The 25,572-nt window shown below is 43.3% G+C and overlaps 1 protein-coding gene across 2 annotated transcripts in view; it reads left to right on the top strand.

The window, feature by feature from the left end:
* Positions 1 to 25,572, top strand: part of JCAD (junctional cadherin 5 associated) — a 102,322-nt gene that overhangs the window by 22,154 nt on the left and 54,596 nt on the right. The window contains exon 1 of one of the 2 annotated variants that reach the window (XM_074405192.1): positions 16,759 to 16,853. The exons of the other annotated variant lie outside the window; for it this stretch is intronic. Within the exon in view, the coding sequence (XP_074261293.1) occupies positions 16,843 to 16,853 (11 nt within the window). The 5' untranslated portion in view covers positions 16,759 to 16,842. Of the gene's footprint in view, positions 1 to 16,758; positions 16,854 to 25,572 lie in introns of those variants that run through there. 2 annotated transcript variants of the gene reach the window in all.

Below are 25,572 nucleotides of genomic sequence, written 5' to 3'. Positions count from 1 at the left end.
CTGTCATCAACAGTTTCTAAAATTTCCACTAGAAAGGGGAAATAAAGCTCCATTTTGGTTAATGAGCATTATCTGTGGGCTTTGTTTCGGTTTTTGTTTTTTTTGGGATGGAGTCTTGCTCTGTCACCCAGGTTGGAGTGAAGTGCCCTGCAGCCTCCACCTCCCGGGCTCAAGCAATCCTCCTGCCTCAGCCTCCCGAGTAGCTGGGATTACAGGCCTGTGCCACCACACCTGGCTAATGTTTATGTTTTTTTAGTAGAGGTGGGTTTCATCATATTGGCTGGGCTGGTCTCAATCTCCTGACCTCAGGTGATCCACCCGCCCAGGTCTCCCTAAGTGCTGGGATTACAGGTGTGAGCCACCACACCCGGCCAAGGAGCATTATTTTCGAACTCTGCCTCTCTCCTTGGGATAGAGATACATTATCCGTGCCTTGTTTTCTTTTCTTCCCATGGACTTCATCCAGTCCCTGCCTTTGGTTTATTGTATTTCAGAATCTTATTATTTTTTAAAAGAGAAAGAAACTGAAATTGAATCAAGGCCTTTATCTTGCTATCTCCCAAACTATTTGATTTAAAACCTGAGCACTAAGCTGACCGATCTCCCTGTTTGCTCTAAGTAAACAAATGAATCAGGAGGCCTGCAGTGAGAACTCCTACAGCTTTGGCTGAGACCAGCAGGCTCTGGGAACAGGGTGTGTGCTGGAACTCCCAGGGTGACTGTTTTATCTCCAGCTTCCCATGGGGAGAATGATTGCCCTGTTTTCTATTCTAATGCTAATGACTATCTTGGGGAGTTCGAAGCCGGACCAACTCTCAAACTGACTTCCTGGTTCTAGTTTTTACACTTAGCCTACTTTGCTTTTTCACCAGACCCACTCTCCACCTTCACGAATTTTAGGTAAAAATGTACAGAAGTCCAATAAGGTTTCAGATACCATGCTAGACCTTTTCCAATAGGAATGAAAAAGTAATACCCACCTCCCCATCCCACCTTCTCTCTTCCTGCATTCAGAATCAGTTGAGTTGGGCAATTGTATTAGAGAAAAACATGACTGGAAAATAATGCTTCAGTCTGCTGGCCAAATGAACTTGTTAACTTCATACTCCTACAAGAGGTATACTTTCCCTGTCATGGCCAGTGTTACTGCTAAACCATCACAGGCCACCCTCCTTGAGAACTGGCCAAGAGTGTGTCCTAACTGATACATTCTAACAGACAGAGGATAAGGTGCCGGACTGGGTTCAGATCCTTCTCCCAGACTTTTAAATTTATTTTTATTTTTTTATTTTTGAGATGGAGTCTCCCTCTGTCACCCTCAGGCTAGAGTGCAATGGCATGATCTCAGCTCACTGCAACCTCTGCCTTCCAGGTTCAAGCGGTTCTCCCTCCTTAGCCTCCTAAGTAGCTGGGGTTACAGGCACCCGCCATCATGCTCAACTAATTTTTGTATTTTTGTAGAGACAGAGTTTCACCATGTTGGCCAGGCTAGTCTTGAACTCCTGACCTCAGATGATCTACCCGCTTTGGCCTCCCGAAGTGCTGGGATTACAGGCGTGAGCCGCCTCACCAGGCCTCCTCCCAGACTTGACAATTGGATGCCACTTGTCCTCTTCGCCTGGGGAAGAGTTTATAAAGAAGTGGAGAAGAGTCTGGAGCGAGACTCTATCTCACCAACAGGAATAAGGCTTCCCCTACCACACTGTGGTTTTTTTTTGTGTGTGATGGACTTTTGCTCTTGTTGCCCAGGCTGTAATGCATTGGTGCCACCTCAGCTCACTGTAACTTCTGCCTCCCAGGTTCAAGCAATTCTCCTGCCTCAGCCTCCCAAGTAGCTGGGATTACAGGCATGCACCACCATGCCCAGCTAAGTTTGTATTTTTAGTAGAGATGGGGTTTCTCCATGTTGATCAGGCTGGTCTCGAACTTCTGACATCAGGTGATCCGCCCACCTCGGCATCCCAAAATGCTGGGATTAAAGGTGTGAACCACCGTGCCCGGCCACATTGTGTTCTTAATTGGGAAGAGCCAAGACTCCCCTCATCCCAAATCTCTGGACCTTGAGTCTAGGGTTCGGTTTACTATATTTATCCCACGGTAATAGGTGACAGCAGGAGCTCTTTAGCAAGAAGTAAAAATCTACCAACACTAAGAAATCTGCTCTTCACTTTTTTTTTTTTTCTTTGAGGCAGAATCTTGCTCTGTCACCAGGTGCCAGGCTGGAGTACAGTGGTGCAATCTTGGCTCACTGCAATCTCCGCCTCCTGGGTTCAAGTAATTCTCCTGCCTCAGCCTCCCTAGTCGCTGGGACTACAGGTGCATGCCACCATGCCCAGCTAATTTTTGTATTTTTTTTTTTTTAGTAGAGATGGGGTTTCACCATGTTGGCCAGGATGGTCTTGATCTCTTGACCTTGTGATCTGCCTGCCTCGGTCTCCCAAAGTGCTGGGATTACAGGCTTGAGCCACTATGCCCAGCCCACTTTTCACTTTTAAAAAAGAGAAAAATATCAGTAAACCTTTTAGAAAATGACTTCTGACTTCTCGGGCTGACCTAACTTCTTCATTTATAAAAGGTACAGGAGCACTTTCAAATCACATTCATCAGATTGGAAAGAGTTTGGATCTACAGTTTGAAAAGGCTTGGTGGACAGCCCCACCATCTCTTCATCCAGAGTATGTACTCCAAAAGAGCACATCAGAGTATGTGTATTGCAGTTTAAAAAGTAAGGATGACTTTTGTTTGCTGGAACAAGGCATCGAACAACTTTTTTCATTAGTAGAATTGGATTTCCACCCAGGGTGGATGGTAATTAACGATCAGGATTTGCGACATGGCTTTCAGCCTGCTGAATTCACTGCTGAAAATCCAAAGCTGAAGAAATTGGTGCATTCAAACCCAGAACTTACCCTTCCATCTACTGACATCATCCTGTAGGCAGCTGCAAACCAAAAGAAGTAAGCTCTCGCCTGGATTGTCTAATGCAGCTCATTTCAAACTCAGTAGTAGCTTCTGTCTTCTGCCCTGTCAGTAAAATGCTCCCTTTGGGATAATGACCTACCCAGCTGACATGCTGGTCGCATGAATTTGTCCATTCAGCATGTGGAGGGAAAAAGTTCAATGTGTAAAAGAGGCAGACAATAAGTAGACTTTGTTTCTAGATTTTTTTTTTAAAGATAATCAATAGTGTACTTTGTACATTTTCCTTTTTTGAGGAAACATTATTTTAAAAATAATTTTTTAAATGTAGTTGTTTTAAATTTAAAGTTTAATTTAAAAATTTTAAGAACTAAATTATTAAATTTTAGAAGTTATATTTAAAAATTTATTTTAATTTTTGGTGATAGTTTAATGCTGAAAAAAGTCTAAATTTCCCATTTTCTGAAGAGTTAACAGACATATACAGAGTTAATTTTGCCTACAATTCACCCAGTTTGTCACATAATTTTGAATTTTAACATTTCAAAATAGTTCATTTAAACAAATAGACTTTCTAGGAGAAGGACAGATTGGTGTTTGAAACTGGCTAAACAAACACTAGGGAATGTCATAGATTCCTGCTATGCAGACGTGTAGGGCATCAGGCAATTCATGGACTGGACATCACCTTAAACCCATGGGCACTATTAGGACAATGGAATAGGTAACTGAGTCATGGCAGATGCTAGAGATCAGGACTCTGCTCAGTTGCAAAGTGGCTGGAGGGCCACTTTATTTTTTCCCTTGAGATGGAGTCTTGCTCTGTTGGCCAGGCTGGAGTGCAATGGTGTGATCTCGGCTACTGCAGCCTCCACCTCCTGGGTTCAAGCGATTCTTCTACCTCAGCCTCCTGAGTAGCTGGGATTACAGATGTGTGCCACCACGCCTGGCTAATGTTTTATATTTTTAGTAGAGGTGGGTTTTCACCATGTTGGCCAGGCTAGTCTCTAACTCCTGATATGCCCACCTCGGCCTCCCAAAGTGCTGGGATTATGGACATGAGCCACCGCTCCTGGCAAGGGCCACTTTTTTAGGTTTAACTCATTGCTTCCCATTGCTTAACCCATTGCTTCCACTGCCCACCCCCACACATGATTCCCCATATACATCTTTGGTCTTGAACCCAGTTCTCGCTTTTTGTATAACTCACATTGCCCTTCTCTGGGAAGCTCTTTCTTCCTCCCATCATGAAAGGGCATCTCATCCTTGTCAAGTAGCTTTTCATGATCATGTAGCTTTTATATAAAAGATAAACATAGAAATATGAGTGAAATGTAAAGACCAATACAAAGTCACAAAGTCATTTTATGTAAGCCTGCTTTTCCCCTGATGTCCCAATTTGAGGCAAGCTGACACCAAGTGTATAAATCACACCAAAAAGCAATCAGTTTACTCCTTTGAAATAGGGAAAAATATAAAACCAAACCTGAGTTCATAAAGAAACCAAAAAATTAAAACCAGAAAAGTTATATAACTGGAAGAAACGAAACTGATAAATATCAGGATACCTACTGCTCTCATATCAAGATTCTTTATTTTATTAATGTGATGGCAAACCAGTTTGAAAACTGTGTGAATGTATAAACAAGATGAACTTAGATCGAGTGACAATGATTACTTCCAGAGTGCAAATAATTGCTCTATGTATTCACCAGTGTTTTCCAGAGAAGCAGAAACAATAGGATGTGTGTGGGTGGGTGGGTGGGTGGATGGATGGATAGAAATTTGATTTATTGTAAGAAATTGGCTCATGCCATTGTGGGGGCTGACAAGTTGCAAGATCTTCAGGGTGAGCTGGGAACCCTAAAACCCAGGAGAGCTGATGGTATACAGGTATACATTCCGAACCGATGGCCAGCACGCCTGAGGCCTGGAAGAGTCAGTGTTCACCTTGAGTTCGAAGGTGGGAAAAAGCCAACATCCCAGTTCAAAGGCCGAAGGACAGGAGGAATTCTCCCCTGTTTAGGACAAAGTCCGTCTGTTTGTTCTATGGAGGCCTCAGCTGCGGACTGAGGCCTCCACCCACATTAGGGAGGGTGATTCACGGTACTCGAGTCTACCAACGTCAACGTTCAGCTCCTCCAAAAACAGCCTCACAGAAACACGCAGAAGAATGTTTGACCAAATACCTGGGCCACTCCTTGATTCAGCAAGCTGACACATAAAATTAACAGTCACATTCTATCAAGGCAAATTTATTTATCTTTCTCACTTCTTGAATAATAGTGAAGTTTTCAGATTCTGTGAAATTGCTTTTTTCTTCATTTCTTCCTTTCTTTTCCCTCCCTCGTTTCTTTTTTCCTTCCTTCCTTCCTCTCTCCCTCCTCCCCTTCCTCCCTTTCCTTCCCTCCTTCTTTCCTTCTTCTCCCTTCCTTCCTTTCTTTTTCTTTCTTTTTTCTTTCTTTTCTACCTTTCTTTCTTCCTTCCTTCCCTCCTTCCTTCCTCCCTCCCTCCCTTTCTTCTCTTTCTTTCTTGCTTTCTGCCTCTCTGTGTCTGTCTCTGTTTCTCTCTGTCTCTTTCTCTCTTTTTTCAATCATTCTGCTACCCAAGCTGGAGTGCAATGCCAAGATCATTCCTCACTGCAGCTCTGAATTCCTGGGCTCAAGCTATCCTCTCACCTCAACCTCCTGAATTGGGACTACAAGTGTGCACCGCTATGCCCAGCTATTTTTATGCTTTTGTAGAGATGGGGTCTCAGTATGCTGCCAAGGCTGGTTTGCAACTCATGGGCTCAAGTGATCTTTCTGCTGTGGCCTCTCAAACTTTTAAGATTACAAGTATGTGTCATCATGCTCAGCCACCCTTGCTTTCCTATGGCTTAAACACCTACGTTTCTGATTCATGCCTGACTTGTGCTAGTGCTGATGGACAGAAGTTTCATTTCATTTCCATGTCAAACTATGAATTGCATTATTTAAACACAGATTTGATGGCTCAGCAAATAGGCATTTTAGCTTAAGTATGATAGTACTTGTAGCTGTCTCTAGACTCTGTATTCTGTGGTATACAAAGAACTCTGCTGTCTCTGTTGAGTAGAACAGGACATCCACCAATCTATTTGTTTACCTTGAGAACTGTTGATGGTCATGCAACATGCTGTTTAAAGATCTTTTATCAAAACATTTTACTTAGTAGATCCACATGAAAATACACATACAGAAAATCTGACATGAGTGACTATTTATAGAACCATTCCTTTAGAAAATGACTGCTCAGTATTTGATGGAGGTGGTAGAAAGGATAAAAGAGAGGAGACTTGACTCCGGCTTCTGCTCTGACTCTAAATCGTTGTCTGACCTTGGATAAATCATTGCATCATCTCTAGTGATGTCTAAGGGTTTCTCTGGTTCCAGAAATCTCTCTTTCCATATAATTGGAGATTATTTTTTTCCTTCTTCTCATGGTTAAGAAAAGAAATAAAAGATTCCACAAATGCGGACAAGAAAACTATGTGTATTTGGAAAATCCTGGAAATTTGCACCATTTAATTCCAAATCAATTGTATCTTTTTTTTTTTTTTTTTAATGGAGTCTCACTCTATCGCCAGGCTAGAGTGCAGTGGCGAGATCTCTCTGCAACCTCCACCTCGTGGGTTCAAGCAATTCTCCTGCCTCAGCCTCCCAAGTAGCTGGGACTACAGGTGTGCCCTCTATGCCCAGCATGTCACCATGCTCAGCCAATTTTTTTTTTTTTTTTTTTTTTTGAGACAGAGTTTCAGGCTTGTTGCCCAGGCTGGAGTGCAATGCCATGATCTCGGCTCACCACAACCCCCACCTCCAGGGTTCAAGGGATTCTTCCGCCTCAGCCTCTCAAGCAGCTAGGATTATAGGCATGTGCCACCACGCCTGGCTAATTTTGTATTTTTAGTAGAAATGGGGTTTCACTATGTTGGCCAGGCTCTTCTTGAATTCCCAACCTCCAGGTGATCTGCCCACCTCAGCCTCCCCAAGTGCTGGGATTACAGTCCTGAGCCACTGTGCCTTTTAAAATACACTTTCAATTAGGTTTTGTGTTGTTTGCTTAGAGAATCATATGAATTTATATTTATATTATTTTCTGCAGTTTGTGAGTTGTCATAGTTTTTCCATGCCAATTTTTTTTTTTTTTACAAAATAATTCATAACCTAAGGTATTAGATTAAGTGAGAGCTTTTCTTAGCACTACCTGAGAACTAACTCTATTTTTCATCCTACGGGAAGCTGGATTTGACAGCTAATGGATCTGTTTTGTTCTAAAACTACCATCTGTTCCAAGGCACTTTTTAAAGTTTTAATCATCACCATTATGTGTGAGATATAAATATATATTCATAATAATTCATTTCAAGGGAAAAGGTTAAAGCACATATTTAAACAAATATAGCTTAGATATAAAAGATAGATAATTAAACAAATGTAGCTCAGTTTAAATTTCAGCAAATAAGAAAATGTAATGTAACCACTGACCCTCTAGCTATAAACGCATTTGATATCTCTAAATGCTAAAGGAGGTTCTTAGTGCAACAGAATTGTAGGCGATACTGGAGGTTATAATACTACACACAGCTTCCAAACAAGTGTCTACCAATTCCAGGAGCTGCTATGCAGCAGATGGGAGTGATCCCTTTAGGAGCAGCTCTCAGGGACATGGGTTTCTTTTCTAGACAGGGGCATGTTGGTACTGCTGCTGGTACCTGCTGGCATTTAAATCTTGGGCTCAGGAGGCCAGGTGTAGAGGCTCGCACCTGTAATCTCAGCACTTTGGGAGGCTGAGGTGAGTGGATCACTTAAGGCCAAGAGTTCAAGATCAGCCTGGCCAACATGGTGAAATCCTATCTCTACTAAAAATACAAAAATCAGGCAGGCATCATGGCGCGTGCCTGTAGACTCAGCTACTCAGGAGGCTGTGGCACAATCATTGCTTGAACCAGGGAGGTGGAGATTGCAGCGAGCAGAGAATGTGCCACTGTACTCCAGCCTGGGCAACAAAGCAAGACTCTGTCTCAAAAATAAAAACAAAATAAATAAAAAATACATCTTGGGCTTAGATTCAGCTCTATGCCTTTACCCAACTTGTTTGTTCAACCCTTCTTCCAATCCTGTCATTCAATTAAGTATTCCAAGATAAATTGACCAGGTTAGTTCAAACTGGGTTTTTGCCCTTTGTAACCAAAGAAATTCCAGATTGACTATAACATATCAAAATATAGCTAACCTCTTTCTGTTCCTTTATTTTGCATGCTCTAGCCAATCTGTTAAACTAGTCCATGGTACAAATTCACTAGGTGTCAATAATGTCTTATCCCTTCCAGGTAATACAGATGACTTTTAGGCTTCACCTCAGGAGGCACTGGCCTTCATCTGGCGAACCCCAGGTGGTCAGTAGTAAGGAGATTTGGGGCAGAGAGAAAAGGTATATTCCATTGTTCTTTAGTGGTTTTGGTATAAGTACGCCTGATGCGAGTCTAAAATAGAGCTGCTTTGGTGAGAAGAGAGAATCTGTTTTTCTCTTTCCCTAAACTGAGAACAAGTCATGGAAGATTCTGGTGTCCTGTGCAAAAGAGGCTTTGGGGTCATCTGAGTAGCAGACAGCATGGACAAGAAGATGCCGTTTGGCCATAAGAGGGCAGTTCTCGGAAAGTATGCAGCACGTGCGGGCCTGCGGTCAATTGCTGGGGGATAGCTCCTGGACTTGGGTTCGACAGGGGCACAGGCGTGTTTAATAAGGGGACGATTCCAGAGGGGGAAATGGCCTGCAGAAAGGCTGACGGGGCAGGGGGCCTGGGTCAGTGGCCTGCAGAATGGGGAGACTGGGGGCTGACTGGGGGTGAGTCGATGAATCATGAGGTTGGCAACTTACAGTTAGGAAGCATGTGATACAAGCATTTGAATTTGACAGTGGATTGACCATAGGTTTGTCAATGGTGAAATGTCATGATCGAAATGAGAGTTATGTCAGATTGCTCTCCAGGCTGTGTAGGAAATCTAAGTCAGTAGAGTAAGGCCAACAGAAGAGCCCCAGACATGAGACTACTGCCCAAAGTGCAGGAATATACTGGAAGGGATGGGTCAAGAGGGTACAAACCCAGGACTCAGCAATGACTCACTATTGGGGAAAGAGAGAGAAGGGTGGGGGAGAAGCTGACTCAAAGCCATGAACCTCAAAAACTGAGAGGAGAGTTGTCTCAGTGCTGCTGTTTGAAGACAGGAAGAAGGGAACAGGCGGTAAGAGAACCCAACACTAAATATTTAAGAAAAAAGGCGCAAATGGTGAAACCTGGTAGTTTTTCTAAGATGAGAATTTCAAAAGGGAAAAGGAACTTGTAATCCTCACCCCACCACACTCACTGACTGACTATTCAACCAAACCACTGGGCAAGAAGAGAATTGAGCCTACTTGGCCTTCCTCTAGGAAACATCTGAACTATTCAACTCAGGTAGTTCAGTAAGGAAACTATTTTATAGGATTTTTTTCTGCCAAGAGACTTATATAGACATTCTTTATCATTCTTGCTGTCTCTGTGGGAAGAGGAGTTGTTTGAAAAATTAAGTAAATGATGAATATTGATGATTAGAAACAATTGTAAAAGCAAGTAAGGCCTGACCTAAATTCTTTTTGTGACATATTCTCGTGATCTGCAGAAACCACTGGAAGTTTTAGGCAAGAGGGAAAAATGTGAAGTCCAACTGTTTGGCTTTCATAAGCGTAGAGTAAGGTATGAATGTATCAGACCCATCAATTATAGGTGTGATACACAGTCTCTGACTGACCCCAAGAAATTCTCTTGTCTACTGTCTTCTATTCTTTCATAGGAGAGGCCATGTTGTGTGTCACATGACTAAGCTCCCTCAGCTGATCAGAACCTGGTAAATCAGCTGACCCAAGGGCAGCCAATCCATGACCAGGAACCAGGAAGAGGTTTGCAAAGAAGCTTTGCCTAGTCAGGGTGATTTTATATATATATATATATATATATATATATATATATATATATATATATATATTTTTTTTTTTTTTTTTCTTTTTTTTAATTGTACTTTAGGTTCAGGGGCACATGTGCAGATCAAGCAGGATTATTGCATAGGTACAGACATGGCAATGTGGTTTGCTGCCTCCACTCCATTCCCCCCCCTCACCTATATCTGGCAAAAGTAGGCCAATCAAATTATTTCTCTTGGAAATTTTTATTCGTAAAACTCAAAAGAGGCCGGGTGTGGTGGCTCATGCCTGTAATAGCACTTTGGGAGGCCAAGGCAGGCAGATCCCTTGAGGTCACCAGCCTGGCCAACATGATGAAACTCCATCTCTACTAAAAATACGAAATTAGCTGGGTGTGGTGACGCATGCCTGTAATCCCAGCTACTCGGGAGGCTGAGGCAGGAGAATCGCTTGAATTGGGGAGGTGAGGCAGAGGTTGTGGTGAGCCGAGAAAACACCATTGTACTCTAGTCTGGTCAATAAGAGCGAAAATCCATCTCAAAAAAAAAAAAAAAAAAAAAAAAAAAAAAAACCCTCGAAAGAGTCCATCTGAAAAAGTAACATCTCCATCACTTCAATTACCTTTTTGGTCTCTCTTGCCAGTACACCAGAAGCCCCGGTGATGATTACTATTCTTGACTTACTAACAAGTTCAGCTAGATTTCTAGGCCTGCATTACCGGCAGAGGTGAGTTTCCCTGCTGTTGGCTGGAATAGTCTCCCTAAAGTCTGAGCTCTAGAGCCTAGAGCCAGATTTGCAAGACACTTAGCTACCTCCCTTCACTACTCTTATTTCTCCATGTCCACAAATCAAGTGAAGCTCCCAGCTTCAAGGGCACACGAATAAGACCAGCATGCCACATGACCTTCTTTTAGTGGCATGTACTTGAGAATGCCAGCCACAACCTTTCTCTCCTGAATGGTGCCAGCATCAGCCCCAGAATCAGGGGCACCAACCTCCGAACTATCATCAGAGATGTATCTGCTGCAGCTCACATACTTCTACTTCTAAAAAGGAACATACGGTTGTCCTGTGACTTTTCATGTAGTAGTGGAAAGGGGGCCTGTTGCCATTAGCTGATCATTAGAGGAATGACTTTTGTTCAAGATCCAGCTCTTTCCATCACAGGTATATAATTTCATGGTCTTGCTGTCAGTTCAGAGTATCATCGTTATCCTCAAAACCAGTCAGCCCCACAATGGCCGCTTTTGTCCAGCCAATCAGCCATCAGAGCAGCTACTTCAACCACCTTCACAGGCTTGATGGGTGAATTGCCTGCTTTGCACTAAATGGCAGTTCTCTGATGCTGGCGTATCAAAGAAAAAGAAAGGAAGAAAGAAAAGAAAAACCCTTCATCCTGCCCCAGAGAGAGTACAAAGTCTTTCTCAATTCAGCTGTTTGCCTTCCTTCAATTCCAATCAGTCTCTCGGTGCCGTGTGGTGTGACAGTGACAAGGTGAAATCCCTGCTGAGCAGCTCCAAGATCTGTGAAGAAATAGGCTTCATACACACATTGTTTTGTTGACCAAGAGAAGCTACTGGAATTTCAGAGGAAAAGCCATACCTATCTCTAGTGACTGAATTAGAAGTAGTATGGAACGCGAATCAAAACTGCAATGAGATAACACTTCATACCTTTTAGGATGGCTGTGTATAAAACAAAGCAGAACAAGAAATGTTGGCAGGAATGTGAAGAAATTGGAGCCCTCCCGTCACTGTTGGTGGGAATGTGAAATGGTGCAGTCCTTATGGAAAGCAGTTCACCAGTCTCTCAAAAAGTTAAACGTAGAATTGGCATGTGATCCAGCCATTCAACCTCTAGGTATATATCCCAAAGAACTGAAAATCGTGACGCAAACAGATATTTTTGCAGTGTGCACGGCAGCATTATTCATAATAGCCAAAGGTGGAAAAAACTCATGTCCATAGATAAATGTCATATATGTACCACTGAATATTATTCAGCCTTCCAAAGGAGTGAAATTCTGCATGTTGCAACAGGAATGAACCTTGAAAACATGCGAAGAGAAATAAGCCAGACATAAAATGAGAAATATTATATGATACCACTTGTCTGAGGTATATTTGTAGATGGAAAATACAGCAGAGGTTATGAAGGACTGAAGGGAATGAGGACTTATTGTTTATGAATACAGTTTCTGTTTGGGATGATAGAAAGTTCTGAAAATGAAGAGTGGTGATGGTCGTACAACAACCATCAATGTACTTAATGCCGCTGAAACGTATACTTTAAATGGTTAAACAAAAGCATAGAAAGGTCAGGCGTGGTGGCATGCACTTGTAGTCCCAGCTACTAAGGAGGCTGAGGCAGGAGGATCGCTTGAACCCAGGAGGTGGAGACTGCAGTGAGCCAAGATCGCACTACTGTACTCTAGCCTGGGCAACAGCACGAGACTCTGTCTTAAAAAAAAAAAAAAAAAAGGTCAATTTTATTTGATTCTATTTGCTGAATTCTTTGCTAACAGCTTAGGTGTCTCTATTCCCTATACCGTCTTCTGGCCAGGGGTTTGTAAATATGTAACCTTGCACCCAAGAAGACTAGACACTCAGACTCTGTGAAGCAGGTGTCACTGACCCTGTGACTCTGGAGGCAGGTTTCACTGGGCCGCCCATGTTGCCTTGCAGAGGCATTAATATACTCTGCAATTCCTAATGTCTTCATCCGTTTTTCCATGTTCAATCAAATATGTGTCCATTTTTCTGCCTTCCCTTCTGGGCAAGTTAGTTCTGTTGGGGAATGTGCCTCCTCCCCTCCCTGAGAATTCCTTTTAAAATGAGTAAGCATTTCAGCCCTCCTAGCTGGGTCGCACAAGCTTAGAGTAGTATGTCTTTTGTTTCTACCATTGACAAGTGTGATGGCTTTGCTCTCATGCTGACTTTCATTCCTGAGAAGTTGAAGGTAACAGGCTGTCTGTTGGTCCCATCACAGCTGAGTTTTAATTTAGACTCTAATGGATAGCAATGCACTATACTCACGTGTTCTTATATGTTGTTCTAGCTGCATATACATTAATCCTTCCTAATTTCACTCCCAATTAAAAATGGGGTAGCCAAACAGCCCGGGGACACCACCTCTTTCTGAAAAGGGAAGCCCTGTTTCTATATCTGGCTGAGCGTGACCCACAGTCTTGGGGGATTAAGACACTGAAAATCTTGAGAGATAATCCTAGTTCAAAGAAATACAAAATAAAATTTAAAAAAGACAATGAGGCCGGGCGCGGTGGCTCAAGCCTGTAATCCCAGCACTTTGGGAGGCCGAGGCGGGTGGATCACGAGGTCAAGAGATCGAGACCATCCTGGTCAACATGGTGAAACCCCGTCTCTACTAAAAAAAAAATACAAAAAATTAGCTGGGCATGTTGGCGCGTGCCTGTAATCCCAGCTACTCAGGAGGCTGAGGCAGGAGAATTGCTTGAACCCGGGAGGCAGAGGTTGCGGTGAGCCGAGATCGGGCCATTGCACTCCAGCCTGAGCGAAACTCCATCTCAAAAAAAAAAAAAAAAAAAAAAAAGACAATGAAAACCAGTTTCACCTGTGGTTTCTACAATCAGCAAACACCTGTACATTGTAACTATTTTGATCAAATAAAAACCTTAATGATCTAAAAACAGTCAGATTTCTGTATTGGTACTAAATGCTCAAAACGTCCCTGTTGGTTGGGCATGGGAGGCTGAGGTGGGTCACCTGAGGTCAGGCGTCTGAGACCAGCCTGAAACGCTGTCTTTACTAAGAATACAAAAAAAAAAAAAAAAAAAAAAAAAAAAAAAAAAAAAAAAAAAAAAATTAGATGTGGTAGCAGGCGTCTGTAATCCCAGCTACTTGGGAGGGTGAGGCAGAAGAGTTGCTTGAACCTGGGTAGTGGAGGGAATTGCACTCCAGCCTGGGCAACAAGAGTGGGACTCTGTCTCAGAAAAAAGAAAATGTCCCTGTTTGAACCATATTTATAAGCTGGAAGTAAAACCATATATGCCTCAGGAAGCATCAGGCTAAGTCCATTTGTCATTTGTTGGTCAAGACGATGCGGAACAAATGACAATGCTGGGAAATACAGTGAGGATATGCCGGTGTCAAGCTGTGTGCAGACAGAGTAGACCCACATGCATGGGACCTCTTTTGCTCTTTGCCCTCATTCTTCCGAGGGACTTCATCCCCCTTTCACAGATATCAGGAAAAGAAGAACAACCCGCCCTCATTTCAAATGCATTTTCCCCCTCCAGCTCACATCACATTTTTCTAGTGCGCTGCTCCAGAATCTGACAGCATGGATTCTGACAGGTTGGCATCTGCTAGTGTTTGATGTTTGGCATTTCTGATGCGACATTGGTTTCATTTTATGCAAGAATTTGTATTCGTCGTGCATGTAGCTTCCCATGGTGGGTTAAGATAGGGAAGGGTTTTGGATTGAAATCTAACAGTGGAAGGAAACCGTGGGTACACTAGCTCCTTAGCTGACTATTAGCCCATTTATTAAACAGCAATTATCTGGTATCATTGGTACCCATGTGAATATTACATCAATTGGGCCATTCCGCAGAGTTGGAGTAATGCTGCATGAAATGTCACCAGACCTACGGGTTTAATGAGTAGAGCGTGTTGCTCCTAATGAACCCAGCTAAACACATGTCAGAAGCGATGCATAAGCTTATACGGCATTCGCTTCTTCATAACCTCAGAGGGGAGCTAGGATTGTACTGGATCCTCCATTCCTAAAGCTCATTTGTCCTACTCTCTGGAGAGTAGGACAACCTCAATCTGTTTCCTTCTGATTCCAGGGCCTTTTACTTCGTAGAAAAATAAGACGTTTCCTAGATGTCCATGTATTTCTAGATTGTGGAATCAGAATTTAAACAAAATAATTAAACCCTTCAAAACCAAGTCTGGCCTGGGATGCTGGCTCACGCCTGTTATCCCAACACTTTGGGAGGCTAAAACAGGAGGATCGCTTGAGACCAGGAGTTGAAGACCAGCCTGGGCAATATAGTGAGACCCTGCCTATACAAAAATTTAAAAATTAGTCATACATGGTAGCATGCACCTGTGGTTTCAGCAGATCTGGAGGGTTAGGCAGGAGGATTGCTTGAGCGAGGCTGCAGTGAGCTAAGATGGTGCCATCGCAGCCCAGCCTAGGTGACGGAGGGAGACCCTGTCTTTTATAAAAACAAAAAAACAGGAGTATAATATGGGGGATGGAGAGGAGGTGTTCCTTCCTATAGGAGAAAGCAGTCCTGTGTGGGATGGTGATGGTACCGTAGGAGACACAGGCCTCACGGTCTCCTCCACCACTACCCACCTCTGAGGATTGTAACCACGTCTTCCAGACCCTTTCTGAATTCTCCTTTCGTCTACAGGCATGCCACACTGAACACACTGGATCACCTCTGAATTCCCCTCCCATGAGGGGATTGCGGGCAGCTGGAGGTGAGCAGGGCTGCGGGTCCTGTTCTCTGCCTGCAAGTCGTCATTGTATGTTTAGGTGGGTGCAGAGCTGAGCACATCAGCAGCACCCCACCCGTGACCCCCGATCTGTGAGGGGAGATATCGTCAGCTTGGGAACATGTGGAAGCCAGGCCCAGACAGCCAGGTTGGCTGAGGATTTGGCTCAAGGTACCCAGAGAGTACTTGACATCACTGCAACTTTCCGTGAGTTTATAACACGGTCCCATTCCTCTCAGCTCCGCCAGTTGCCTGCTTGGCACCCTCCAGTTAAATGTGGAAGAAGTCGTGAAAGGAAGTGAAGTAAGGTCTTAGCCACAGGTACAATGTGTGTCAATACCCAGTGGAAGAGATGTCAATGTATCCTGTATGCCTCAAAGAATACTGTCAATTTGCTATCGGGGCTCTTTTGTCCACAGCATGTTTGCCAAGATTTCCCACACTGAGACTACTCTTCTAAACTATAAAAGCCAGCTTTTACTGCCCTCTTCACACACAGGTGTCACACACACACACTCACAGCCATGTGCTCAGATCAAGCTCACATTTCCCGTTACATAAGAATCTTCTCATTAAAGTGTTATCTCACAATCTTGTGCTCTCTGGGTTCCCTGGCAGAATGGAAGTAGCTCTAAATATCTTGCCTTTTAGGAAATCTTGACTAAACACTTTATGTTATTTCAATAGTTTTAAGAAGTATAAATGCTTTGTTTTAACCTGAAAATTCACATACTATATGCAATACTATGAAGGAAGGAATGAAGGAAGGAAGGAAGGAAGGAAGGAAGGAGGGAGGGAGGGAAGTTTTTGCAAGTTTTTAATGGCAAGACATCTGATAACAACTGTTACAAAATAAACTGTTAAGACTGGAAATATCATAGTCTGAGTCTATGAAATTATAAGTCAGTAAATTTATGGATCATTTGAAAAGAAAAAGAAGTAGAGTTTGGCTGTTATTGGTTAAGAAGCTAGAGGTAGGGCCCAGGAATCTTAAAACAATTTCTTTTTCTTTTTTTTTTGAGACCAAGTCTCACTGTCACCCAGGCTGGAGTGCAGTGGCACGATCTCAGCTCACTGCAACCTCTGCCTCCTGGGCAAGTGATTCTCCTGCCTCAGCCTCTGAATAGCTGGGGTGACAGGTACCTGCCATCATGCCTGGCTAATTTTTATATTTTTAATAGAGACGGGATATCACTATGTTGGTCAGGCTGATTTCTAGGTCCTGACCTACCGCCCACCTCAGTCTCCTGAAGAGCTGGGATTACAGGTGTGAGCCACCGCACTCAGCCACAATTTCTTTAAGTGTAATGTGCACCAAAGTTTGAGAGCCATGAGGCATGACCAATCCTAACATTTCCCTTCACAGGGACAGGTTCTCTTAGGAACACCTGGTCACTCTCCCTGTGGATCTCATGAACTACAAAGCAATTGATGGCCCCATTTGGGGAGCTGAATGTATTCAAGGTAAAGTGCTTCCCAATTTCCCTGTTTATCAAGAGGTAACTTAACCTGGAAGAGGAATACTTATGTAGGCTTTAGGGTCAGACAGATTTGGGTTGGATCTCCATGCCGCCATTCATTGTGTGTCTCCAGGCTAATGACCTCATGTCTCTGAGCCTCAGTTCCTTACATGATAATGATCCACAGTCTGGTTATGAGAATTAAATTAGACATTTCATGAAAATGTTTAGTGCAGAGTCAATATTCTATAAGCATTAACTGTTTTTATGCTGCATCCTCCATGAAGTTCGCGTGACAATGAATGAGAGACACGCAAAGCACCTGGACCATCGTATTCTACATGCGGGAGGTGGCTTCCGTTTCTGGGGACTAAATGGAACTAATGAGCAGCTCCCTCATTTGCTGAGAACCATGGGAGGACACTATTTCTATATTCATTTACTTTTTGTGGGAAAAATATTACAGAGATGGAAGGTGATTGAGAAATTTTAGGACCATTCCATTGAGCCTTTACAAATGGAAAGGATAGCAAGATTCTCGTTTGTTTCTTCCCTCCCTCCCTCCCTTCCTTCCTTCCTTCCTTCCTTCCTTCCTTCCTTCTTTCCCTCCCACCCTCCCTCCTTCTCTTCCCTCCCTCCCTCCCTTTCTCCCTCCCTCCCTCCTTTCTTTTCTTCATTCCTTCCTTCTCTCCTTCCAAGAATCATCGCAGGAAAGAATGAGTCTACTATCTGATGCATCTGGGGTTGTTTGAGCGCCTTCCTTTCTTCCTTCGTTCCCTCTGTCCCTCACTCCCTCCTTCCCTTCTTCCTTCCTTCCAGAATAGTATTGCATATAGTATGTGCCTTTTCAGCATTGCTAAAAAAGCATTTAGACTTAAAACTATTGAAATACTATGAAGTGTTCAGTCAAGATTTCCTGAGGTCAGTATTATACTCTCAGGTGAACAAGGGTTATTGAGTGAACAGAGCTTATAATATTAACCTCTGTTGACCTGCCTTCATGAAGAAGAGGAGTGTATTCTGTTTTTCCAAAGCAATAATATATTAGTGTTGGAATTCCTTTTTATTTTGTTCATATCAATCTAGTTAGTGTTCCAAATCGACATGTGAAAAGCTTGTCTTTTAACTTTTATTTCTTTATTTGTTTTTGAGATACAGTCTCTCACTCTGTCTCCCAGGCTGGAGTTCAGTGGCCCAATCTCGGCTCCCTGCAACCTCTCCCTCCTGGGTTCACGTGATTCTCCTGTCTCAGCCTCCAGAGTAGCTAGGCTAATTTTTGTATTTTTAGTAGAGACAGGGTTTCACCATGTTGTCCAGGGTGGTCTCGAACTCCTGACCTCAGGTGATCTGCCCACCTTGACCTCCCAAAGTGCTGGGATTACAGGCGTGAGCCACTGCACCTGGCCTTAACTTTTAAGTATATTTTCTTATGCATAGTAATTAACCCTTAAATTTGTACATTACGTGGCTTGAAATCAGATTTACCATCCTACAATGGCTTCGACGAAGCCATTTCGATGTGTCTACTGATGAACAGAAGATTTTTGTCCTCAGAGTCCTCAGTCTGTCACCATTTCCAGAGGTTTCCCACATGCTAGGGCATCTTTGATACTACGCTTCACTGGGAAGGAGAGCCGGGAAAAGTAAAAACAGCAATAATGATAACATTAGGACAATTTGTCATGTGAGGTCGCAGCAAAGAATTAGAAGAACTAGGAGATGTTCTTCTACATTTTTATTAATACTTTAGGCCGGGGCGTGTTGGCTCATGCCTGTAATATCAGTACTTTGCGAGGCGGAGACGGATGGATAGCTTGAGGCTAGGAATTCAAGACTAGCCTGGCTAACATGGTGAAACCCCATCTCTACGAAAACCACAAAAATTAGCCAGGTGTGGTGGTGCGCGCCTGTAATCCCATCTACTCAGGAGGCTGAGGGAGGAGAATGGCTTCAACCTGGGAGGCAGAGGTTGCAGTGAGCTGAGATTGTGTCACTGCACTACAGCCTGGGTGACAGAGTGAGATTCTGTCTCAAAAATAAAAATAAAAAATAAACCACTGTATTAATATTTTAATATATAAAATCCACCATAACCCCATATTTAGATGTGTCTACTGATGAACAGGCCCCTGGTCAATAAATAGCCCCTGATGCCCAAATAAAGTAGTGCTCCCTGAAATAGGTATTGCTTTTGTTTCTGAATAGCATCGGTTCCAAGATGTATAAAACTATAGCTCTGGCATATGCTATAGCCAGAGGGGAAAAAGTCAGGGTGGATTTAATGCTACATCTGTGACCAGTTAGTTATAGTAACCTCCAGGTATTTGATGGTTTCAGCAAAAGATCTAATACACATTCCAGGCATCCAGAACTATATGGAAGACTGTAAAAAGATGCGGAGAAATAATTCATACATCCACTAGTTTGAGAAAACTACAAAATGTGTGTAGTTCCCTGCTGACTTGAAAGTCGTGCTCAATGCATTCGTTCACAAGGAAGTTGCTGTGGGTACCCACGCAAGGATATTGACTCTAGGGACGACATGTGCAGATGACACGGGACATCCTGCTGGATCTTATCAGTGCTGACTGGGAAAAATGCACTAAATTATCAGGGCAGGGAGTGGGGGGTGCGGGAAAGGAAACATTTCAACAGTTACCAGGGCCTCAGAGACACTGACCAATTGTTCCAGCTCGATAAGATGCTGGCTTTGGACTTTCACGGTTGTTTTCCAACTGCGGCTGATAAGCTGACTTTCATTTGATTTATTTTCTTTTCTCAGACTTATATTTCATGTTTATGGGTGGCCTTCCTACAAACCACTAATTATCCTCTGTAGTCGCTCTTATTTGCATGATCTGATTGATTTGCTTTAGAAGTTTCGCTTTTTGTGGGATTAAACAAAACTCACAACTAGCACGCCATCTGCTTGATATACACATCATTCAGGCCCGTAAGAGGCTAACCAGGGAGAGTTTTGGGATGGTTAGCTGTTTAAGTTAGAACACAGAAAAAGCAAAAATAAAACTCCCAACAGATTTAAAACAAATTGATAAAGAATTCAAGAGAGCCTAGACGTTTTCTAACCATTCTGGCTATTTTCTTTTTCTTCAGACGGGGTTTCTCTCTGTTGCCCAGGCTGGAGTGCATTGGTGCAATCACAGCTCACTGCAACCTTGACTTTCTGGGCTCGAGCGATCCTTGTGCTTCAGCCTCTTGAGTAGCTGGGACTACAGGCACATGCCACCACACGTGGCTAATGATCTTGTAAATTTTCTGTAGAGATGGGGTCTTGCTATATTGCCCAGGCTCGTCACGAACCCCTGGGTTCAAGCAGTCCTCCTGCCTCATCTTCCCAAAGCGTTGGGATGATGCCATGAGCCACTGCGCCTGACGGTTCTGGTCATTTTACTCACTCCTTTGGCCACTCCCAGCCCTCAGCTAATGCTTTGGCTCCCACTCCTACGGTGAAGATTCTCCACCCAGGATTTCCACAATGTGAGCTGAAGCAACCATTTCCGCTTCAGAGACATTCAGCAATCCTATTCAACAGACGTGTCATCTACCGTCCAAAGGTATGGTGCTAGGCTGTGGTCAGCGAAGAAACTGATCAGTGCCTGGGTCATAATTTATAAAGGTGACTAAGTGATGTCTGAGAGGTCAATACTATTGAGAGCAAAGATTGAAGCTTCTCACAGTTGGCCTGTAAACAGGAGACAGCTCAGGCCACGCAGGGCCTGGGGGAGCAGCAGTGTTCGTCAGCAGGCAGAGAGGAGGGAGAAGACCCCAGTCACAGCCGTTACTGGGATTCTCACAGGAAAGGTAAGAAGAGGCAAGGGAAAGAGCTTAGGATTGGCCAGTCGGAATAACTCCAGTGGCCTTTGGGACACAGTTAGCCCCAGCTGTCTGGGACTTGGCCCTGGGTTGATTTCGGGGCTGGGAAAACACTGGCTTGCTGAGCGAGTGAGATAAGGAGGTAGTTGAGAGAGTAGGCTCTGGATCACGGGGGAGGTGTCCGCAGCCTTGGCTGGTAGTTTGGCCCGGTGATTAATGAAGGCCAAATAAACCAACTACGAAAACACAGTTAGGATGGGGAGGAACGGTGTCTTCTACCAGGAATTTGGAATCCAGTAGCTGAACCAAGTGTCATCCAAGCAAATCCAGGATATACTCTGCTAAATGCAGTATCGCACCAGCAGCTTCATTGTGTGATAGGAATTTGAGGGAGGCAGGCAAATAATGAAATGGAAAGTTTTCTTTCATGGGAGATTGACATGCTTTTTTTTATTTGAGAGGGAGTTTTGCTCTTGTCGCCCAGGCTGGAGTGCCGTGGTGCGATCTCAGCTCATTACAACCTCTGCTTCCTGGGTTCAAGTGATTCTCCTGCCTCAGCCTCTCAAGTAGCTGGTATTCTAGGTGCCCGCTACCAGGCCAAGCTAATTTTTTGTATTTTCAGTAGAGACAGGATTTTGCCACGTTGGCCAGGCTGGTCTTGAACTCTTGATCTCAGGTGATCCACCTGCCTCAGCTTCCCAAACTGCTAGGATTACAGGCTTGAGCCACCACATCCTCTTTTACACTTAACTAGAATAATCACTGTCATGCACTGCATAATAGTTCTGCCAACCATGGACCACATCTACAATGGTGGTCCCACAAGATGATTATATTGTATTTTTACTGTACCTTTTCTGTAGGTACACAAATAGTACTGTGTTACAACTGCCTGCCGCGTTGAATAGGGTCCCTTCTGCACAGCTTGCAGCATAGGTGTGTAGTAGGCGACACCACCTAGGTTTGTGTAAGTGCACTTTAGGATGTTTGCACAACAATGAAATTGCCTAACAACACAATTCTCAGAACATATCCTCATCACTGAGTGATGTATGACTGTAACTTAAAAATCATACAATCCTGCTAATCAGTGCCACCCTTTTGTACATGGAAAGACATAAGTCAAGGTCTAGCCTAGTGCCTGGCACATGAGAAACGTGATATTAAAGGCAGTTCTCAGCTCACACCTGTAATCCAGCACTTTGGGAGGCAAAAGTGGCCTGGTGGCACATGCCTGTAGTCCCAGCTAGTAGGGAGGCTGAGGCAGGAAGACCGCTTGAACCTGGGAGGCGGAGGTTGCAGTGAGCTGAGATCACACCACTGCACTCCAGCCTGGACAACAGAGCAAGACCTGTCTAAGAAAAGAAAAAAAAAGAAAAAAAAAAAGGTAATTTTCATCTCTCCTTTCCACTTTGATGTCATTTTTGTATTGTTAACCATCGCTGACTTAATAAAAGCCTGATACACCATTCTCTCCCAAAATGGAGGCATTCTTTTTACAACTCATGTGATTCATAGTTATTCTCATAGTTCTTTTTTTTTTTTTTTTTTTTTTTTTTTGAGACAAGGTCTTGCTGTATTACCCAGGTTGGAGTACAGTCGCGTGATCAGGGCTTACTGTAGCCTTGAACTTACAGGCTTAAGCAATCCTCCCACCTCAGCCTCCTGAGTAACTGGAACCATAGGCATGTACCACTGGCTATTTATTTTTATTTTTAATTTTTTTCGAAATAAGGTCTCACTCTGTTGCCCAGCCTGGAGTGCAGTGATGCCATATTGGCTCACTGCAACCTCTGCCTCCTGGGTTCAAGTGATTCTTATGCCTCAGCTTCCCGAGTAGCTGTGACTACAAGCACATATTTTTTTAGCAGAGACAAAATTTCACCATGTTGGCCAGGCTGGTCTCAAACTCCTGACCTCAAGTGATTTGCCTGCCTTGGCCTCTCACAGTGCTGGGATTGCAGATGTGAGCCACCGAGCCCAGCCTATTTCCCATTTTAAAAACAAAACATATGGGGTTAAAAAATGCTTGAGTTAGTTTTGATTCATTCTTGATTAGCTGGTGAGGGATGGTGGGAGAGGCAGCCCGGGGTTGCCCACGTCTGGACCACTCTGCTGCTGGCCACACCCTGTCTGCTTGAAGCCACATTGGCATCCCTCCATACCAGTGAGATCCCTGACAGCCACTGCCATTATCTGGAGGGCACCACTGCTCAAGGGGTTTCCTTATGAATTTGGCAAAGAATTTTATAAACTGCAGCCAGGGGGAGGCTTGGAATGTTCTGTCTACCCCTAGTAAACAGCAGCTCTTTGCTATAGTGAGTGTGACAGAGAAGTTGTTTTCCATTAATATGTGGCTTTATGTGAGAACAAGCTGGCACAAATCGAGCAAGCAATTAGAAATGATTTTTCTCATGAAGTAACTGTGCAGATTCCATCTCCTCACTCTGAAGGTATGTGATTGAAAAACTGTTTGTCACTCTCTTCTTGGTCCCCAGCATAGTAGAGTTTGTTTCAGTTAGCATCAGATCTTCTAAGCCAACAGTAAACATGTAACGCATTTGATTACCGAAGGACATTGCTATGTGACTGTCCACCATCACACAATGCTGTCGACGGCTGCTGTCTTTGCACTGTGTAGTATGTGCCAGTCAATCCATTCCTCTCTTGACACACACCATGTCTGTTTATGGTGCTTCATCCCTGCTTCTCATACTTCACTGTGTGTGAGAATCACCTGGGCACTTTCTTAGAGTATGCATTCCAGGATCTCAATGGTAGAACTTAAACATTCTGATTGCATCGGTTTGATGAGGTCCAGGAATCTGGCCTTTAGTCAACTCTCCCTTCCCAAGTTGATCCTGGTGTAGGTGGTCCATGGAGCAGACTTTGAGAAACAGATTTCTAGTTCTTGGTTAAAAATAATTACGTAGGGCTGGGCACGGTGGCTCATGCCTCTAATCCCAGCACTTTGGGAGGCCAAGGTGGGAGCTTTGCTTGAGCCCAGGAGTTGTTTTCAAGCAACACAGGGAGAGCCTGTCTCTACAAAAGATAGAAAAATGAGCTGGGCATGGTAGTGTGTGTCTATAGTCCCAGTTACTTGGGAGGCTGAGGAAGATGGCTTGAACCTGGGAGGTCAAGGCTGCAGTGAGCTGTGATCATGCCATTGCCCTTCAGCTTCAATGACAGAGTCAGAGCTCATCTCAAAAATAAAACAAAATAAAACATATATATATGCTTTCAAGGTCCATGTGATAATTTCATAAATTGATATAATCAAAACAGGGTAATAGGGACATGCATCACCTTAAATATTTATCTTTTCTTTATGCTAGGGACATTGAAAGTATTCTTTTCTAGCTATTTTGAAATAACAACTGCTTAATGTTAACTATAGACACCCTACTGATGTATCAAATGCCAGGTCTTATTTCTTCTAAGTGCATATTTGTACCCGTTAATCAGCTTCTCTTTATTCAGTTCCAGGCTTCCTGGCCTCTGCTACCCACCAATCTACTCTCACAAGATCCTTGCCAGTTTTCATGTAACCACCATTGCCTGACTTTCTAAAACAAGCCAATGAGACTTCCAGATTCTATTGAGAATGTGGGTTTTTTTGGTCAATGGGTACAAAGTTTCATTTAGGAGGAATAAATTCTGGTGTTTTATCACAGAGAAATGTAACTGTACCTAACAAGTGTATTGTGTATTTCAAAATTGATAGAAGAGAGGATTTTAAATGTTTCTAACACAAAGAAATGGTACATGTATAAGGTGATGGTATGTTAGTCTTTCTGTTGCTTATAACAGAATACCTGCAGGTGGGTCATTTATAAAGAAAAGAAATTTACTTCTTACAGTTATAGAAATTTATTTCTTACAGCTGAGATGTCCAAGGTCAAGGGGCTGCATCAGGTAAGAGGTTTCTTGCAAGTGGGGGCTCTGTAGAGTCAACTCCAAGGTGTTATAGGGCATCACATGGCAAGGGGCTGAACGTGCTCATGTGCCAGCTTATGTCTCTCTTCCTCTTCTTATAAAGCCACCAGCTCCCCACCATGATAACCCATTAATCCATTAACCCATTAATCTATTAATCCATAAATAGATTAATTCATTCATGAGGGCAGAACTTTCATGATCCAATGATCTCTTAAAGATCTAATCTCTCAGTTGGGAGCAGTGGCTCAGGCCTATAATCCCAGCACTTTGGGAGGCCCGAGGCCTCTGGACCACAAGGTCTGGAGTTTGAGACCAGCCTGGCCAACATGGGGAAACCCCATCTCTACTAAAAATATGAAAATTAGCTGGGTGTGGTGGTGCTCGCCTATAATCCCAGTTACTTGGGAGGCTAAGGCAGGAGAATCACTTGAACCCTGGAGGTAGAGGTTGCAGTGAGCCAAGATCAAGACATTGTCCTCCAGCCTGGGCAACAGAGCAAGAGTCCATCTCGGGAAAAAAAAAAAAAAAAAGATCCCATCTCCTAACACTCCATATTGGGGATTCAGTTTCAACATGAGTTCTGCAGGGAACAAATATTCAAACTATAGCAGATGGATATGCTAAACACCCTGGCTTAATTATTACACAATGTATGCATATATCAAAACATCACACTGTACCCCATAAATATGTACAATTATTATGTGTCAATGAAGACAACAAATTAATGTTTTTTTCAAAAAAGCATTAATTTTTTAAAAAATGAGAACTGGTAGTGTCTTTACAGACTAAAAAAAAAATCAGTATCTAAATCAGCTAAAGGAAACCTTATAATCAACAGAGAAGGGCCCTAACGTAGAAAGGGAGGAGGGTTATTCTAGAGTAAGTGAGAGAAACAAGGTCTTGGCTTTTTTTTTTTTTTTTTTTTCCTTAAGCAGGCTGTTAAGCAT

The sequence above is a fragment of the Saimiri boliviensis genome, chromosome 8, assembly GCF_048565385.1.
Source record: "Saimiri boliviensis isolate mSaiBol1 chromosome 8, mSaiBol1.pri, whole genome shotgun sequence".
In the NCBI taxonomy this organism is placed as follows: Eukaryota; Metazoa; Chordata; class Mammalia; order Primates; family Cebidae; genus Saimiri; species Saimiri boliviensis.
Note: the sequence above shows the minus strand (reverse complement) of the source record. Positions and strands in the feature narration are given on the sequence as shown.